Source organism: Labeo rohita, chromosome 17 (assembly GCF_022985175.1).
Source record: "Labeo rohita strain BAU-BD-2019 chromosome 17, IGBB_LRoh.1.0, whole genome shotgun sequence".
In the NCBI taxonomy this organism is placed as follows: domain Eukaryota; kingdom Metazoa; phylum Chordata; class Actinopteri; order Cypriniformes; family Cyprinidae; genus Labeo; species Labeo rohita.
In genome coordinates this window covers 16,859,417-16,880,270 of record NC_066885.1, presented here as the reverse complement: position 1 = coordinate 16,880,270, position 20,854 = coordinate 16,859,417, and the positions used below count along the sequence as shown (strand labels likewise).

General features: G+C 37.0%; 1 protein-coding gene across 2 annotated transcripts in view; it reads right to left on the bottom strand.

The window, feature by feature from the left end:
- grid1a (glutamate receptor, ionotropic, delta 1a) overlaps positions 1–20,854 on the bottom strand; it is a 315,412-nt gene that overhangs the window by 39,855 nt on the left and 254,703 nt on the right. For both annotated transcript variants that reach the window (XM_051133244.1, XM_051133243.1), the window contains exons 5-6: positions 16,189–16,242; positions 9,895–10,068 (exon numbers count right to left, since the gene is read on the bottom strand). In XM_051133244.1, coding sequence (XP_050989201.1) covers positions 9,895–10,068; positions 16,189–16,242 — 228 coding nt within the window. The remainder of the gene's footprint in view (positions 1–9,894; positions 10,069–16,188; positions 16,243–20,854) is intronic.

Genomic DNA, 20,854 nt, shown 5'->3' with positions numbered 1-20,854 from the left:
GTGATTAGTTCTTCTCTTGTGTACTCTGGATCAAAAAGGTAGTGTAGGGCAAAAAACTCCATCTCATTTATGCCCCTGACTTCAAAAGCATCCAACATTGTTATTTTACCTTTTTTGTAAAGGATGTTTGAATTTCTTTGCACATTTGCTTTGTAAACGTTGGGTTGATACTGTCCGATGTGACTAATAATGTGCAAAGTCTAGTTGGTGCAAGATGAGCATTTGTGGTTAAAAAGTATATTTATTCTTTTTTTTTGACAGACTATTTTACTAGATAAGACCCTTATTCCTTGGACGGGATCGTGTAGAGCCCTTTGAAGCTGCACTGAAATTGTAGGACACTGAAACTTTGGACCTCCAACCCGCTGATCCCCACTGAAGTCCAGGTTATCTGGGATCGTGTAGAGTCCTTTGAAGGTGCATTAAAATTGCAATTTGGACCTTCAACCCACTGATCTCCACTGAAGTCCACTATATGGAGAAAAATCCTGGAATGTTTTCTTCAAAAATTTTAATTTCTTTTTGACTGAAGAAAGAAAGACATGAACATCTTGGATGACATAGGGATGTGTACATTATCAGGATTTTTTTTTATTCTGGATGGTGCATTATAATGGGTTTCTGAAAGTGACACTTCATCATGAACCAAAAGTACAAGCAACCGCTGACTAATGAAAGGTCCTGTTGTACTTTCGTAAATCCACTTCTACTACTTGATTGCAAATTAAAATGACTCTTTTCACCACCTCAAAACCAATCTTGTGCACTGCTGTCTGTCAAACGCTCTGTCAGTTTCTCCAAATGCGTAGGCGGCCTAAGCCTCAAACATTTAAAAAAGTAGCTGAATAGGGTTGTACGACCAAGCCACGTACTAAATTTGTTCTCCAACTTTGTGAAAGACAGAATGAGTGTGTGAACGTGTCTGCTGACTCCCTCTTTGAGACAGAGAGCAAGAGGAAAAGAAAGAGCGCTGCAGGAGATTTTTGCATGGCTATGCTCCTGCAGAGAGCAGCTGTCGTGCTGAGAGACACCTGGAGAGAGAAAAGACACCCTGAACGACAGCACTGTTACTGTCAAGGAGACAAGAGTCTGGGGGCTGCACGGCCAAACTCAGTGTCCCCTCAGACATGTGATCCTGACAAAACAACACACTTATGAGCAGATCAATGTGGAGAAAGAGCGAGAAAATGAAGGCGTGACTGAAAGAGGAAAGAATTTAAGTGAGGGATGCTGGGAGGAATAAAAAACGTCATTTTACAATGAAGATTACATCTTCATCCACTCGCTTTAATAGCTGTCTACAAGAAAGATGATAGAGATTCATTCCTGCTGGAGTCAAGACTGCACACAAGAGCGATAAAACAAACCCTTTTTTCCAAACCGTTTACCCTTTTCAAGCACAACAAGAAAGGCAAACTGGGATGAATGCGTCTGCCATCCTTTCATCCAGTTTGCATCCCTGCTAAGGTTGACAACTGGCTAGTATAATACAGAATCATTCTGTATTTAAGGGAGAAGAATTGCATTCAATTTTAAATGAGATGCATTTGTCTGTAATTTAGGATCTTGCACACAAACAACTAAGAACACCTGTTGCATTTTGTTCAGTATCAAGGGTCAGTGTTAAAAGATAGAGATTGGGAATAGAAAGCAAACCAGTAAAGAGTTGCCTTTTTATGTCAGTTGGTGGAAATAAAGCGGATCAATACAAATCTAGCGAATTTCATTGTTATTCACTGGATTTATGTTTAATAAATTAACAAAAATTGTAAATGCTATTTTTAATGGAATATTGCAGGGTCTATTATAAGTGATTTATCTTTCAACATCATATATTTTTTATATCCTCATACAGCCAAAAATATCGGCACCCTTGCAATTCTGCCAGAAAATGCAACGCTTCTTTCAGAAAATTCTTCAAAAAATGTTCTGGTATTAACGTGCTTATTGTTTTTGTTTGCACTGCAACAACACAGAAAGACAGAAGAAAAGTCAAACTTGATAAAATTTTACATAGAACTCAAAAATGGACTGGACAAAATTATTGGCACCTTGTCAAAATTGTAAGAAATAATTGCCTTTCAAGCATGTGATGCTCCTGTAATTTGTATTTAGACACACCTGTGGCAAGTAACAGGTGCGGGCAATATAGTAATCACACTTGCAACCAGTTAAAATGGAGAAAAGTTGACTCAACCTTTGTGTTGTGTGTCACAATGAGCATGGAGAAAAGAAAAAAGTGTAAAGAGTTGTCTGTGGATTTGAGAGAAAAAATAGTGGAAAAACATGGACAATCTCAAGGCTACAAGTCCATCTCCAGAGATGTTAATGTTCCTATGTCCACTGTGCGCAATATCATCAAGAGGTTTACAGCCCATGGCACTGTAGCTAACCTCCCTGGATGTGGACAGAAGAGCAAAATTAATAAAAAATTACAATGGATTGTTCGAATGGGGGATAAAGAACCCCAATTAACTTCCAAACAAATTCAAGCTGATCTGCAGACACAGGGTACAACAGTGTCAGCTTGCACTATCTGTCGTCATCTGAATGAAAAGGGACGCTATGGTAGGAGACCCGGGAGGACACCACTGCTGACACAAAGGCATAAAAAAGCAAGACTGGAGTTTGTCAAAACTTATATGACAAAACTACAATCCTTCTGGGATTTTTTTGGTCAAGGACATCATGGCACTTTTTACAGAAAAAGAAATGAGGCCTTCAAAGAAAAGAACACACTCTCTACAGTCAAACATGGTGGAGGTTCAAAGGTGTTTTGGGGTTGCTTTGGTGCTTCTGGCACTGGATGTCTTTGACTGTGCGTATCATGAAATCTGATTATTACCAAAGAATTTTGGGGCACAACATAGTGGCCAGTGTCTTTACCAGAGGTCATGGGTCTTCCAGCAGGACAATGACCCAAAACACACTTTAAAAAGCACTCAGAAATGGTTACAAACAAAGTGCTGGAGAGTTCTAAAATTGCCAGCAGCGAGTAAAGATCTGAATCCCATAGAACACCTGTGGAGAGATCTCAAAACAGCAGTTGGGAGAGGGCATCCTTCAAATCGGAATGACCTGGAGCAGTTTGCAAAAGAAGAGTGGTCCAAAATTCCAGTAGAGAGGTGTAAGAAACTCACAGGAAGTGATTGATTTCAGTTATTTTTTCCTAAAGGGGGTGCTACCAAATATTAAGTTAAGGGTGCCAATAATTTTGTCCAGTGCATTTTTTGGGTTCTGTGTGAAATTGTATCAGATTTGACTTTTCTTCTTTGTTTTTTTGTGTTGTTCCAATGCAAAAAAAAAAAAAATAAAAAATAAACATGTGAGTACCAAAACATTTGCAACTGCAACAATTTTCTGAGAGATGGGTTGCATTTTCTGACAGAATTGCAAGGGTGCTGACATTTTTGGCGAAAACATTAACTTCCCCCTCCTTTTCTCAATGAATGTCTTCTCTGATGACTTCTAGCCATGTGGATGACGTGCAATAATAAACCAAAAGACAATGATCAAATTAATTCCTGATTGATAAAATCAAGTCCCACCATACCTTTTTGTCATTCAAGAAGTCACTTCATTTGGATACCCAAAAAGACAATTGCAATTCTCTTTTTGATTATATCATCAAATAATTTTGGCCTCTGTATTGACAAAATTTAACTTGTTTTGTGAATCTGGGTAAAGCTATTACACCGATTGTGGTCACACTTTAGTTTAGGGACCAATTCTCACTATAAACTTACAGTTAACTACGACTTTTGCTTCAATAAACTCCTAATTTACTGCTTATTAATAGTTAGCACATTGTAAAAGTTTTCACCAAACCCAAAAACTTAAGTTAAGCAGCTGCCTTAAAATTTTAAGTTAAATCAACTTAAAAGTATGAGTCATTTCAACTCATAAGTTAAATCAACTTAAAAGTACAAATCATTTGAACTCACTTTATTGTAGTGAGTTGAATTGCCTTGTAGTTTTAAGTTGATTTAACATAGGCAGCTGCTGAACTTAAGTTTTTAAGTTGATACTGGTGAAAACGTTTTACAGTGTACGGTAGTTATTAAGTTTAGGTATGGGGTAGGAGTAAGTGATCTAAAATACAGCCATGCAGAGTAAAGCATTAACCTGTGCTTTTTAAGTACTAATAAGCAGCCAACATGCTAGTAATATGCATGTTAATAAGCAATAATGTTAATTGCTTAAAAAAAAAACTTAGTCTGCATAATGAAGTTGTCTAAACACAAAGCAGTTAAAACTTTAACTATGTTCATGTTGAGATATTTATGTACAGTCTGTTATGGTTGTATTCTCTAAGTGTTAAAAAGTGCCTTGGCAGAAGACAAACTGATATATATGTAATGATACGTGACACAATTTAAAAATGGTTTTACAACAGATGCAATGAAGTTATAAGCCAAAATCAAAGCAAGTGCATCTCAAAAGCACTTTTAGCACTTAATTCAGTCAAGCAGAGCTGTATACACAGACATAGCTACAGGCGTACAGCTGTGACTGTGTTTTCTTTCCGTTTGCTACATGGTCAGCTTGCCACCAATGGTTTACTTAAATCTTAAGTGCCATATGTGGTATAAAGAAATGGAGAGCATTTCTTTTTTGCTCTGCTGAAGTTGGCAACCCTATCAACAGCTCTTCTCACACTGTGGTCATGGTCGTCTGGGTTTACAGCCGAGGCACGATCTGTTTGCTCTTGTAAGATATATGTGAAAGCAGAAAATGCTAATGTGCCCGTGACACAAGATCACATGATTTTCGACCTCTGAGGCTCCTCATTCGTCCTCTAAGTGGTGAAGTGACTTCAGAACGCCCTGCCAGATGTCCGATTAGTCAGACATATCCTTGACATGGATTCATGGCTTTGAAAGCCTTGCAAGCCTGTGGATATATGAGTCAAAGCCTTTTTTCGCCTGCAAGTGAGACAAAATATGCTATCTGTTTTAACCGATGTAAAGCAAAGACTCACACGGTTACTAGGTAACAAATGACATGAATCGGTGGCTTTACTTCCCTGAGTGCTTCTGTGTGACTGTGAGCTGGATGAAATGATTTCTAACACAGTGTTGAATGACTTGTTTTAAAATCAGTGTGTTTCTCACTGAGAACTTCTGATTTCAGTGATCAGGAGGGGCTTGTCCAATTCATTGAAAACTGACTTTCAATTTAGACCACTAAGAGGTCTATAAGAAAGCTATCTGTTAGCATTCACACTTATCTCAGTGTCAGCTGCTCAGCTGGCACAGACACATGGAAGTACATGAATTTAAATCAATTCATTTTCTCCTGGGCTTTTTGATTGCTCTGTAAATATCATGTCACTGAACAATCTGGAAAATGACAGAGAATGATAACAATATACAGTGGGTACGGAAAGTATTCAGACCCGCTTATATTTTTTACTCTTTGTTATATTGCAGCCATTTGCTAAAATAATTTAAGTTCACTTTTTTCCTCATTAATGCACATACAGCACTGCATATTGACAGAAAAACACAGAATTGTTGACATTTTTGCAGATTTATTAAAAAAGAAAAACTGAAATATCACATGGTCCTAAGTATTCAGACCCTTTGCTCAGTATTTAGTAGAAGCACCCTTTTGTTCTAATACAGCCATGAGTCTTTTTGGGAAAGATGCAACAAGTTTTTCATACCTGGATTTGGGGATCCTCTGCCATTCCTCCTTGCAGATCCTCTCCAGTTCTGTCAGGTTGGATAGTAAACGTTGGTGGACAGCCATTTTTAGGTCTCTCCAGAGATGCTCAATTGGGTTTAAGTCAGGGCTCTGGCTGGGCCATTCAAGAACAGTCACAGAGTTGTTGTGAAGCCACTCCTTCATTGTTTTAGCTGTGTGCTTAGGGTCATTGTCTTGTTGGAAGGTAAACCTTCGGCCTAGTCTGAGGTCCTGAGCACTCTGGAGAAGGTTTTCGTCCAGGATATCCCTGTACTTGGCCGCATTCATCTTTCCCTCGATTGCAACCAGTTGTCCTGTCCCTGCAGCTGAAAAACACCCCCACAGCATGATGCTGCCACCACCATGCTTCACTGTTGGGACTGTATTGGACAGGTGATGAGCAGTGCCTGGTTTTCTCCACACATACCGCTTAGAATTAAGGCCAAAAAGTTCTATCTTGGTCCCATCAGACCAGAGAATCTTATTTCTCACCATCTTGGAGTCCTTCAGGTGGGCTTTCATGTGTCTAACACTGAGGAGAGGCTTCCGTCGGGCCACTCTGCCATAAAGCCCCGACTGGTGGAGGGCTGCAGTGATGGTTGACTTTCTACAACTTTCTCCCATCTCCCGACTGCATCTCTGGTGCTCAGCCACAGTGATCTTTGGGTTCTTCTTTACCTCTCTCACCAAGGCTCTTCTCCCCCGACAGCTCAGTTTGGCCGGACGGCCAGCTCTAGGAAGGGTTCTGGTCGTCCCAAACGTCTTCCATTTAAGGATTACGGAGGCCACTGTGCTTTTAGGAACCTTAAGTGCAGCAGAATTTTTTCTGTAACCTTGGCCAGATCTGTGCCTTGCCACAATTCTGTCTCTGAGCTCTTCAGGCAGTTCCTTTGACCTCATGATTCTCATTTGCTCTTGACATGCACTGTGAGCTGTAAGGTCTTATATAGACAGGTGTGTGGCTTTCCTAATCAAGTCCAATCAGTATAATCAAACACAGCTGGACTCAAATGAAGGTGTAGAATCATCTCAAGGATGATCAGAAGAAATGGACAGCACCTGAGTTAAATATATGAGTGTCACAGCAAAGGGTCTGAATACTTAGGACCATGTGATATTTCAGTTTTTCTTTTTTAATAAATCTGCAAAAATGTCAACAATTCTGTGTTTTTCTGTCAATATGGGGTGCTGTGTGTACATTAATGAGGGGAAAAAATGAACTTAAATGATTTTTGTAAATGGCTGCAATATAACAAAGAGTGAAAAATGTAAGGGGGTCTGAATACTTTCCGTACCCACTGTATATAAATGACTTATGTAATGAATAAATTATTCCTGTGGTGGTAATCGTAGCATAAGCGATTGACAGGCCGTTGAATTCTTAGAAAATAATGTGCATTATGTTCGAAGATTTCAACGGACCGAAGTCAATTATTCCGCTTATACTACGGTTACCACACTTTAAGACATCGATCAGATGATATATTTCAAGGCATACGTTCGTTTTAGTAATTAAAGTGCTATTGTAAGTACAGAATTTTGTGGCAAACACATGGAAATAATCTGTTGTTTTTATCCCATTGTTTACTGTATGTATTTATTTTTTCAGTTATTTTGTTGTTGTAAGACATTTGACATAACTGAAATCGTGTGGCGAAGTGATATGGACATGCAATGCAGTTAAGAGCTGCCTGGAACTACATTCGCTGTGCATTTCCCTGAAAATAATTGCACACCTTGGAATGTTCGTCAGCCAATCAGATTCAAGCATTCATTGGCCAAGTAGTATAATTTATTTAAAAGGTATAAAACAGTTTTATTGCTGATTATTTTTGTGGAAACTAACCTTTTTGGGATTCTTTACTGTCATTATTGATGAATTTAATGGCTGCCTGCTGAGGAAAAGTATTAATTTCTTAAAAATCTTGTTTTGTCAGAATTTACAGCTACTTTTGAAAGGTTGTGAAATGAAAAGAAGAAGAAGAAGAAAAAAAAACAACCAAATTTTCCTTTATTCTTGAGTATAGATGAGACATATACATTGGAGATCAAAATTAGAGAACAACCTACAATTTCGTAAATTTCAAGGTCACTGCTTAGTCCTATTTGAAGTTATCCTAACAGGAGTAGAAGTGCAGTATTTTTTTTTTATTTCATAAATTAACCGTATTCTGAAACTTAAGAAGCTTAAATGAGATATTTCAAAAATAACTCTGATCAAACTTGGAGAATACTTACAGATACCTCCAAGTTTTTGGTGTTAATCTGGCACCTGGCACTAATTTACTTAATTATGTGCCAAAACCCCATTTAACTTGCAGCATTCCTTTAATTTTCACTGATCTGGTGGGCTGCTATAAGGTGACTGAAACCTTGCAACAGGAGGTTGTCCAGATAAAGGCAGAAGGGATGATCGTTTCAGCCACTACAAGAGAAGCTGGTTGTTCTAAATTGATGATTTCTAGAATATTGCAGCTTCACAGTGACACTAATTCATCCAAGTCCCCCAAACAGGCTGGTTGTCCATGTAAGACAAATGCATGAGAAGACAGGGTAATGCAGCGACTCTCAACAAGGAATCGGTTCAACACTGCAGCTGGAATTGCTTGCCAGTTCAATTTCTTACAGCTGTAACTCAAATTTTTAAATTTTAATCTTCTTTGGTGCTACAGTGGTTACTGTTTTTGTTTCCATAGCTGATATTCCTTCAAATTTTGAGTGATAAAGATTAACAATATTTCAGAAAAAAATCAAGTATTTATAGATTGTACTCTAATTATGATCTCCACTGTATATGAACAAGACTGGCTTACCACTCTCTAAATTCATTCCCTACAGTCCATTTTATATTTATAGCATTTCTTAGCACTGTATTTGCTTGTAGAAAAAAATCAATCCATATCAAAACAATTGCCACTACATGAATAAAAGCAGCCAGTCAATTCGTTACTAAACGTCTAGTTGTAAACATTTCGAGTATGTACCAATTGTGATGACACAAGCTTTAAATCTGAATGTATAAAACAAAACAACAAAATTAGGACATCAATTAGACAGATAAAAGCAAGCCACCCACAGAGCTTTATTCAGCATCGCGTGAACTGTCAGCATGGCGCATGGAGACCCGTGGCCTGAGGGCTCGGAATCACAATGCCGCAACCTCTTGAGTTAATTAAAACAGCCAATCTGCCACAGCGCAGATTCAATCTCTTACTCTCTTCAACTTGCACAGTATCGTTAGCACCGATGGAGGGGCGAGAGGTATCCCTGCGGCTCCTAACATCTTGCATATCTCCTCATCCTTTCTGTACAGAACTCATTTGTCCTTTTGTGGTGCTGCTCTGGCATTAACTGGTACGTAACCCTCTTTCTTCATGAATTATTGAGACAGTAAGCCCCAGAGAAATGACACATGGATTTGCCATCTGCTCTAAAAGAGGGAAAATGGATTCTAAGACCCAAACAAGGTTTTCATAGAGCCAAAAGCAGATACGGTGTTTTAATGCTGTGTAAGGGAGGGGGAATGTTTTCACAATTACAGTGTACCGTCTATGATTTAACAAGATAATATTTGTTAACGGGTAAAAGCATCAGGGCACAGGCGGCTAATCTGAATCAGTCGCGCATAACCTTGTTTTGAATTAAGGTTCTAGAGAAATTAAGCGATACAACAAAGAGAATAAACATGACAGTTACTGCAGTCATTACGCAGCCTTGCAGATACTTCTAAACGGCAAATGCGAAGCTATAATGAAAAGACAATTACAGATAAATTCAGACTTGAACTATTGGAGTAAATCTCACTAACACGGTGCAATGAACTCTTTTGCTGCGAGAAAGCAGCTGCCATGTATTTAATATGTGCTATGAATATAAAATAACCTTTAACAAAAGGCCACATAACTGAGATTTCTAGTTGTAAATTCTGCTTTTAACAGCTCATCGCAAAATAATTCATTGTCTCGCATAGATCTTCTAGTCTACTTTGACAGGAAAAGAGTCTGAAGCTACCGACTAAAGTTGGTTTGGCTTTTGATGTGCTGTTTGCAGGTTTATCTGAAAAAGATTATGCCACAGAAATTGGCCATCTGATGCTGTGACTGCACTGAAGATGACCTCAACTGACCACGACCTGCAGATCTATTTCTGATGAATGAGTGTGAATTCACAGCACTCTTGAAAATGTTGCTAAGATACTGTACGTACCTCTAGAGACTGCAGGTACCCTTCCTGTGGGTCGCAAAGCAGCGAGGAGATGCGATGATTGTTTCTCATGCAGCGAATGTTGGTGTCCCTCCACAGGGGGAAGATCTGCCGGATCACTGTCATCCGGCCCAGAGCGCTGTGGACAAGCTCCATGATCTCCGTGTCACTAACCTCCTACACTCAGAGACAGACAGGTATAGTGTCAAAACAGACATATTGAAACCTACTGGCACAGAAAAGCCTCCAAACAAATATATTTTAAACCACTAGCTGCTCTGAGGATTGTCTCTGCAAATAAAGAACATTATATTGCTCTAAAACCATCTGAGAAAAATACAGATAAACCAGCTAGTCTTAGCTGGTCTGCTAAGCTGGTTGTGATCTGATCCACAAGTGCCTAATACCTCTGTAAACTAACAACTGAAATAAGATATAATTACATAAATAACAAGCTAGCATACCAGAATTACAATCAACATGCATTGTGTGGTAACCATGGATATGATCTGTTGACAGGCCTTTTAAACATTTTGTAAAATCAGTAACAAGGGTTTTTGAGTGGCACTATTTTATTACAAAACATTATTTGGCCATGTTAAAGGCTGAAATACGTTACATGATCACATGACTACATGACTTTAAATCACTAGGCATCATACACTTGCTCACTTTGTACTGTAAATGACACTAAGCAAACACTAAATTACTAAATTAATTCTGAACACAAATGCAGAACAATGAAAAAATAATGAAAACAGGCTGGCAATGAATTTGGTGATGTTACAATAACACGATTTGTGGTCTCAAACCAAAAAAAATGCAGCATGTGAGAGTACATGAAAATAAACAAAAGCAATACATAAATCAGATATCGCTGTTAATACAGAAACACAGTCAGGGGTAGAAAAGAACAAGGAAATGCTAAAATGCACAAAATGCAAATGCATAAATCTCTTGCTAGTCAAAGTAGAAGTAAATATCAGCATTAAAATATATCGATCAAAAGTCAGAAATGCTTTAGCCTTACTAAAAAAACAAAACAGAGGAAATCTGTTTAAAATTTAAAGCATATAGTTTATTTCAGTCTTTGAATGTGCCATTTATAAACGTACACTGGAATAGCTAAAGCCTCAGGAAGTTCAAAAGTAAACCTATTCTCCCAATTAATTCCAGGAATGTGACATATAACAAATGGAGCAAAAATTATGACAGCAATGATGAATTGGAGAATATGTTGCATGACAATCAAAACACTTCTAAAGATCTGCAATTTTCAGCTGCAGAGTGAAAAATTATAAAAGAAATATATACCTGAAGTACAATAAATGTCCAGTTTTAAAATCTATAAAACATTAACAAGTAGTAATAAGTAATAAAGTAGTAAAAAAGTAGTAATAATGTCCTCTGTGTTCAATTTAAGCATGTTTCTTCACCCTCATGCAATTTTTAACAGGACTGTGTGCCAGGCTCTGATTTTCTAGGACTTTATGAGTTTGAAAAGCTATCTGGTGAGAGAGTGTTTAAACAAGTCAGATATAGCATTGATACCTTTAGGCTCTTCACATGTAAAGTAATTGCATTTAAGCTAATTAGAAACCACTACAGTCTACTGGTGAAGTAATATTTCACATAAAAAATACAAATCGGTTGTCATTTACTCACCCTTACTGTATGTCTTTTGAAACCTTCAGTATAATGAAAGTGAATAGTGACCAAGACTAAAGCAAGATTATTAAAGCAACCTTTCCAGTGAATGACAGCTTGCAGTATTACTCGTACCAAGCTTTATGGGTTCAGAATATTACATATATTAGTCATACTGATGATGCTTGTATGCTACATTTGTAAATGGAACAAGCTTGTTAGCCACTGGTCTTTATTTAGACTGCCTTTCAAAAGTTTAGGATCAGTAAGTTTTTTAAAGACGTCTTTTCTGCTCATCAAGAAATAATTCTAATATGCTGAATTATTATCAATGTTGGATAATGCGCTGCTTAATTGTTTTGGAACATGTGATACTTTTGAAGGATTCTTTGATGAATAAAAAGCTATATATATACACATCCTTGAATAATAGCATTAATATTTCAAAGAAAGAAAGAAAGAAAAATTTACTGACCCCGAACTTTGAACAATAGTGTTGAAGTGTTGTTACAAAAGATTTCTATTTTAAATAAATGATATTCTTTTTAATGTTTTATTCATCAACGAATCCTGAAAAAGTATCACAGGTTCCAAAAATATTAAGCAGCGCAACTGTTTTCAACACTGATAATAAATCAGCACATTAGAATAATTTCTGAAGGACCATGTGACACTGAAGACTGAGGAAATGATGCTGAAAATTCAGCTTTGCATCACAGTAATAAATTCTATTTTAAAGTATATTAAAATAGAAACCCATATATTTTAAATTGCAATAACATTTCACAATCAAATAAACACAGCCTTGATATGCAGAAAAGTCTTCCAAAAAAAAAAAACCCATCAAAAATCTTGCTGATCCCAAACTTTTGAACGACAGTGTACTTTCACTGTAAAAGAGAGCAGACATTTAATTTATTTTTGAGTAAACTATCACTTTAACCATACAACTTATGCCAGTTTTTAATATGACACTGGTCATTATTTAGTCCGATTATGTATTTATTTTCCTTATGAGTATGTCTAAGCATTCTCTTTTGAGTGAAAAAACAATGCATTTATCAAAAATTTAATTTATTTGATGAAACGAATGTTCAAAAGAACACCATTTACTTGAAATAGAATCTTTTTAAACATTGTAAACGTCTTTGCTGTCACTTTTGACCAATTTTATATATCCTTGCTGGAAAAAAAAAGTATTAAAGTCTGCACTACAGCAGGCCTACATGTCTCTATTTTCTAAGAAACTACGCAGGAGTTATAAATTAGCTTTTGACTCACTGACCTTTATAAATGGAGTACATTCGGGTCTTACAGTGACTTTGATCTTACAAAATATCTTTCTATAATCTTGGCAGCAGTCTAACCGTTGGCGCTCGGACAAAAAAAAAAAAAAAAAGGTAGCAGGAGAATATGTACAGATCACAGTGCTGAGATGACTCACAGTGAGGAATGCTGGGAGTTCATAAGCAACCTCCAAACACATTAATCAAAACAGGCCAGCCCACCATATAAATGATCTCTGATAACACGTCCCTGGTGAGGGTATTAATTATTCATTTATTCATGACTATAAAACTTTTTACTGATCAACTGATCAAGGTGATATTAAGCAGAGTCAGGACTTCTGATGTCACCGTCTCTAATTAAATCAGCGCAGATGTTGGAATCCCTGAACATGCTGCATGAAACCTGTCATTTAATTAAACTTCAAACGCTTGTGAAAGTAAGACAATATTCTGACATCTATGAAAGGTCAGAGCCCCTGAATATGAAGCTCGGGCTTAATGAAATGATGACATTACAGGGAAAACACATTTAATATTTTCCTCCCTCAATAATCTATTTAAATTATTTTCAGTAAAATTGTTTATTTAGCATCCTTGTTATGTTAATCATTCTTTAGCAGATGAACTTTGTGTTGCAAACACTGATAAACAAAGCCTAGTTAAAAATGAATGAACTATGCTAGACGTTCTGCCATGACCTTGATGGATGAAAACTGCAGAGGCTTAATTTGTGTTCATAGGTGTTTTGGTGACCTTCATGCTGGCTGTGTGTTGAGACACAAGCAAATTACTCAGCTTCAATTCAGAATAAGGGATAAACAGAAACATCACAGCAGTGTGACTCGGTGAACATCTAAACCTTTCCTGACTCGAGGTAATGCACCGTGAATTCTCTCTTTTGCTGTTTCTAGGTTGAATGTGACTGTGCTTTAATTTGATCACACTGAAACCTGACTACAGTATACTATGCAAATGAGCAAATATAAAACGAGAAGAGCCGAAAACAGGATTAAGATTAGAGACGCATATTAAAAAATAAAACCACTACAGTAAAAGAGAGGTACAGAACATATACATTACGTTTCTAGTAACTATATTATGAGTGCACATACTGTACATCACTACAGTCATGAGAAGTGCACTCATAGTGAGAAAATTAATGTTTTCTAAAATATTTTTTCTAATCTTGAAGAGAGTGGACTGTTTAAAGTGGAAAATGACAGCATGCTTTGAATACTCTTTATGGAATAAGTAGGCAGATCCTATGATTTAATGACTCATACAGCATAAGCAAGTTTAATCATTATGATACAGGTCATATACTAGAAGAGAGAGAGAGATACACTGCACAGCCTGAAAAAGACGTGGGCATCCCCTTCTGAATAACAGGTTTTGCTATACCTAGTTCAAAAAAGTGCATAAAATTAATGCAGTCTTCATTGACAAACACATAAACCATTTTCCAAAAATGAAACATAATTTGGTCACCCTCACGTCGTTCCAAACCTGTATGACTTTCTTGCTTCAGTGGACCATGAAAGGAGATGTTTAGCAGAATGTCAGAGCATTTTTTATACAGTGAAAGTGAACATTTTCAGATTTTCAAAGCTATATTTTAACTGAGATATATAATAGATATTGTAGCTTTGTAAAGTTAGCAGGGCTCAACGTTAAGGATTTTTTCTACTGGCCCGGTCGGGCCAGTGGTTAAAATTTTTACTTGCCCAGTCAAAATGTTATAAATAATATATATAAAAAAACTAAGTAGTTGCTCTTATCATTGTTTTTGACCCATGTTGTCTTTTATTTGAATAAATAAGCTTATGACATCAAAATTTTACATATCAATTAAATTCTCGATTCCAATTTCGTTATCACAGCAAAGCCTACTAGTGTAACAAATAGAAAGCTCAAAATTATTTGTTTGTTCAAAAATTATTTTTTATTAATTATTTATTACAAAGTGTGTAAAGATATTTTAGGGAAAAACAGCAGACGGACTGAATGAACCCAAATTCAGTCTCTGCCAGCAGGTGGCGCTTATGGGATAATGATAAAGTGTTTCCCTGGTTACTGCTGTAAACAAAGCAGCGCTGTGCTTATGAATGCAACTTTAAATGCATTATACATGTGCAAATGATAAACTTAGGTGACGATGCAGTAGTGTCCTGATCAGGCCAGAGACAAATTCGTCAACTGTCCCGAGCGTCTTTTACTCTGGCCCCGGGATATTGGGCACTCCTTATTGTCGAGCCCTGGTTAGCGTTGAACCACTGATGTCACTTTTTTAGCAATGTCCTTAATACCTTTCTGGACCTTAAACGTGGTAGTTGTGTTGCTATCTGTGCAGGGTCAGAAACCTCTCCGACTTCATAAAAAATATGTCAATTTATGTTCTGAGGATGAACAAAGGTCTTATAGGTTTGGAACGACATGAGGGTGAGTAATTAAAGACAGAATTTTCATTTTTGGGTGAACTATCCCTTTAACACTCCTAGTCCCCATCCACTTTTCCTGTATTAAAGAGAGCACCTCTGACTCTCGTATCATTTTGGCATTGGCTTGTGTGCAAATGGGATCAAAAACCTGCATCCACGTTTCACTGCAGCTGTTCTGCTCTTATAGCAGGTAAGGGATGCCTCTTCTCCATGGGAATGGTTTTGAAATCATATTTGTTTGGCCATGTAGTGTAGATGGATCCAGAGAGTTAGACAAAGTGTTTTTGGATAAGCTTGTAGTGTTCTGTAAGACTTTAAATTTGAGTATGACTTTGTCATATTGTCAGGTAGTCCCAGAGAAGCAAAGTAAAAGCAAAGTTTTCTTGCTTACTCATTCTCTGTGCATATAAAGACATTTTCTGATGCTTTCTTGTCTTATTGTGTAGAAATTTCTGTTGGTGTCAACACATCAAACAGAATCGCAGAGTTTTTATGCCATTCAGCCCACAGCCATGCTTTCTGACTTACTGAGTACTGCATTCAGTTCTTATTGGGCTAGGATTTCTGTGCTCAGCTCTCATTGGTTTTTGCAGGGCCAGACTCTCATTAGGCCTTGCTTCCACATCCAGCTCTCAGTCAACAGAATGAGGGAGAGGGAGGAATAAGGGGAGCAAAACTGTGGCTCAGAGTCGTGCCAGTGCAATAATCCACTGTCAGCTTTGCTCTAGCATGGTGACAGCATATTACATACTGAATGAGAGATGTGCCACATATCAAACACTGTAGGTTGAAATTGGATATGACGACAGCAGACTGAATTTGAGCTCTTTTCAGGATCTGACTGCCAACGGCTTCGAGGTCGATCCCTCTTTTCTGAAACAGATAAGAATGAGTTATGAAACTTGTTATGAATATATGCTTACCTCATTGGCGTACACCCAGTGACTATCTTTGGATGCTAGATTCGTTTCCACTGCCTGCAGAAAACAAAAAGACAAAAGAACACAGAAAAATTACTGTGATGAAAATAAACAACTATCTTCTTGGTGTGCATACAAAAATTATAAGCTCAATCATGGTGCATAGAGAGCCAAGGACATCCTTTTAAAAAAGTACTTTTGTGAAACATTCAAAGAAAGATTGCTATGTGCTTTACTATCAACTTTTCAGAACTTCAAAAATGATCATTTCTGCTTTCTGTAGCAATGTAAAAAGAAAGCTTCGCTTTTAATGTTTTTGAATCTTTGTGAAAAGTAATACTGATATAATACACACAATAAAAATTATAATAGTATAGCACAAGCTTACAACGTTTTACATTATTATTATTATTACTACTACTAAAAACTAGTCCTGTCAGTCAATTAAAAATTTCAGTCTAATTAATTACATGATTAATTCATCTAATTAATCGCAAAATAAATTTGACTGTGAAAATACCTACAAAAGATTATTTAAAGCTATTTTTGTGTTAAATGAGAAAGCAACATTGGTCCCACTCTTTATTAGGTGGCCTTAACTACTATGTAGTGACATTTAAATTAATCATTTGATTCAATGCACTTATTGTGTACATACATGTTGTTACATTGTACTTATATTTAAAAAAACCTGCATGTAATTAAATCCGTAATTAATTTCTGTAATTACATTTATGATTACGCTGTTGACCCATCCCTTACACCTTAACCCACCCTTAAACCTACCCATACCACCAAACCTGCCCCTAACCTTACCCGAACCCCACCTCAATTGCCGCAAAAGTGTTTTGCAATACAACATGAACACAATATGTACATTGTACTTTTTTTTTTAAAAATGTAGATACATAATAGTTAAGGTCACCTACTGTAATATAAAGTATGACCAAATATTTTATTTGATTTAACACTAAATTTATTACACATAAACATTTAGGCTGCAAAACGTAAACTATGTAACATAAAAAAAGATCATTTGAGAAACATCTCAGCATTTTTTTTGTTCATATAAAGAAAGTCATGGTAACCAAAACAGCTTTGTTACCAACAGTTATTAAAATGCTTTCTTTTATGTTCCTCAAAAGAAAGGTTTGAAACGAGTAAGGCGAGTAAATATTTATTTATTATTAAATTAATATCAAAGACGTATGCACTCTCTCTGTCTAAATTTTGAAAACTGGTAAAACAAACCAAAACAAATAGTAATTCCAATCATGCATTTATTCAGCAAACACAATCGCAAATAATACAGTCAAGACCTCATGAAAGAACACAGACAGGCTAAACTCTGGCTTATTTGTCAGTGTTTTTAGACCACCGAAGAGTGAGCGTGTGTGAATGGTTGCCAGATTGCAATGTATCCTTTCAACAGAGAAGCTATGATTTGGAGATTTGAACTCTTGATATCTGGCAACCCACATGAATGCTTGCGTAGTAGAGATGTGTACAGCAGTCTGCAATAATATTTTGTCTCCTGTTTTTTTGATGACAATAAAAAGAGTTTTTATGACAAAGAAATTTTTTTTATTTAAAATACACTTTGGTCTCGTTTTTTTATCATCAATGCTAATGCATGTTGACAGTCACAGTTATCATCTTGTTTTAATCATGGGAAAAAACGAACATTGAACATTTTTCGTCATAGTTTCCGTTAATGAACACTAGTGGAAACAATTTACGTGACACAGGCATGGAATGGTGCAATCTTAAAGAAGAACTCCACTTCCAGAACAACAATTTACAAATTTACTCACCCCCTTGTCATCCAAGATGTTCATGTCTTTCTGTCTTCAGTCGTAAAGAAATTATGGTTTTTGAGGAAAGCATTTCAGGATTTTCTGCATATAATGGACTTCACCGGTGCCCCGAATTTGAACTTCCAAAATGCAGTTTAAATGCAGCTTCAAAGGGCTCTAACCGATCCCAGCCGAGGAAGAAGGATCTTACCTAGTGAAATGATCAGTCATTGTTTTCAAAAAATAAAAATTGGTATACTTCTTAAGCACAAAAGCTTGTGTAGCACAGGCTCTGGGATGCGTGTCCACGGGTCGTTCTTGAACGCTTTGTTCATTTTGAATGAATCTTTAATGTGACTCAGGAAGAACGAGTCATCTCAGAGAGTGATTTGCTCAGTCACGCATGCGCAACACCCTATTAGGTTCTGTACTGGAATTAGTTCACCTGTTTCAAGTCTTTAGGTTTTTCGAGTCGTTCATTCATCTTATGGGGCTGTCACGTGATGCTGATTTTGCTAAAATGAACGAAATGACTCAGAAAAAGATTCGTTCATTTTGCTAAACAAGATTCAAAGGTCTGAGTCGGTAAAATGATCCGATCTTCCCATCACTACTACGAATCATGTCTAAGTTCATCGTCTGTGTACTCCATCTCAAAAAGGTTGAGTATGTCGGAAAACTCCATGTTATTTTCTTCTACAACTTCAGAATCGTCTGACGTTGTTTGTAAACAGCGTTTGAATTACGTGCACTTTCTTAGTCTTTGCATGTTCACTTTATAAACACTGGGTCTGTGGTTCCGCCTACGTTCCGCATGACCTTTCGACGTGATTCAATAGTACATGAACGCGCATCCCAGAGCCTGTGCTACACGAGCTTTTGTGTGTAAAAAGTATACAAATTTTTATTTTGCAAAAAAAATGACAGATCGTTTCGCTAGATAAGACCCTTCTTCCTCGGCTGGGATCGTTTAGAGCCCTTTGAATCTGCATTTAAACTACATTTTGGAAGTTCAAAATCGGTGCACCACTGACGTCCATTATATGAAGAAAAATCCTGAAATGCTTTTCCTTAAAAACTTAACGACTGAAGACAGAAAGACATAAACATCTTGGATGACAAGAGGGTGAGTAAATTATTTGTGAATTGTTGTTCTGGAAGTGGAGTTCTCCTTTAAAAGAACAGTTCACCCAGCAATTATGTCATCATTTATGTGCCCTGCATTTCCTTCTTCTGCAAAAAACAAAGGACGTTACTTTGAAGAACTTTGGCAACTGTTTTGGTTACTGTTGACTTCTATTGTATAGACAAAAAAACATGAGAAATTATTTAAAAATATCTCATTTTCTGTTCCACTTTTTTTTTTTTTTCCACAGGTTTGCAGCGACATGTGGGTGAGTAAAGGATGACAGAATTTTCATTTCAGGATGAACTATCCCTTTAGGTTAGAGGGACAGTACATGGTACAAAATTCCTCAGAAGTGCTGTCCTGTGGGTCGAAATGCAATGAAATCACAACCTGTCAACGAAATGGAATAGCAATTGTTGGATATCTGGTCGTGAATCTTGACAGTGGCCACAGTGGAACATCTACATTATGTGAGATAGGAACACCTGCAGAGAGACAGGCTGGCTTTCATGTTTAGGCAGTATATATTGGACTAACCGCAGGCAGTAATGAAGCGATAAGACCACATTGCAGGAGACTGATCAAAAACGTTCCTTATCAAACCATCTGACCAGGTTCAATATAGGTGTGTCCTATACAGAAAGAGATAGTGGGAGTGTATTTCTGTGTCCGACACAGACAGATGAAACACAAAAAAAGTAATTTTCCTGCTCAAGCTGCATTTCAAAGTACACATCGGATGCTGGAAAAGATTAAAAAACAGCTGGAGGTTGGAACGCTGCTTGCATGCATGCTTCAAAACAATAGAGAGCGTCTTGGTTGTTCTTTACATCAACTTGAAAAAATATTGATCCGAATTCTTCTACTGAATTGCACTCGGATGCGCAGCACCACATGTGCTTCGGTCCTAAGGAAAGAATCACAGTCTTGCACCATGCTGGAAAGAGCAAGTGCATTGGAGCATTTGTAAAAACTCCTTGCTATTCAATCTATGCTTCCTGTTGTGCAACCAGCCAAACCCAGACTATAACATCATATTATGAATTTAGATATGCTGGTAGTACAGGGTAATCCCCAAAGTCATAACCATATTTCCTTACTTTCTGCAGTATGTTACATGGCAACTCTTTCTCTCTTGCATGCAACAGATCAGATCAACAAGAGTTTCCATGACTGCAATCCTATTCCACAATGACAAGGAAGAAATGTGAGCCTCCCTGACTTATTCAACCGAAACTCCTGATTTCATGAAGACAGCTTTTGATCCCTTCATTCTTCATCTCAACCTTCAAAGAATTTTATGCCTTTTTGTACTGTGACATCTTCCACTGCAAAAACTGTGACGTTATTAAGCAGAAACTGGGATCGCTTTCTTCACCACCATCACTTTATATCATGAATCAAAGAGCAAACATAAAGTAGTGCATGATCCGACTTCAATGGTAAATGGATTGAAAATGTGAGGCAAAGTAGGTTAGAAGAAACAGGCTGCTGCACATGAGCTAAAAAATAAAAAAGACACAATTGTCTTTGTCACAACACGCAAACAAAAATAACATTACAGCTCTTCGAAATTAGAAACAGCATCACTTAAAGAGAGACAATACTCTGCTGTGCTGATAATGAGAACAAATGATTATGTTGTTTGACTGCCAATTTATTGTTCTAAGATAAAATAGAATTTTAGTTTTATTTAAAGGAATAGTCAACCCAAAAAATTAAAATTCTGTCATTAATCACCCTC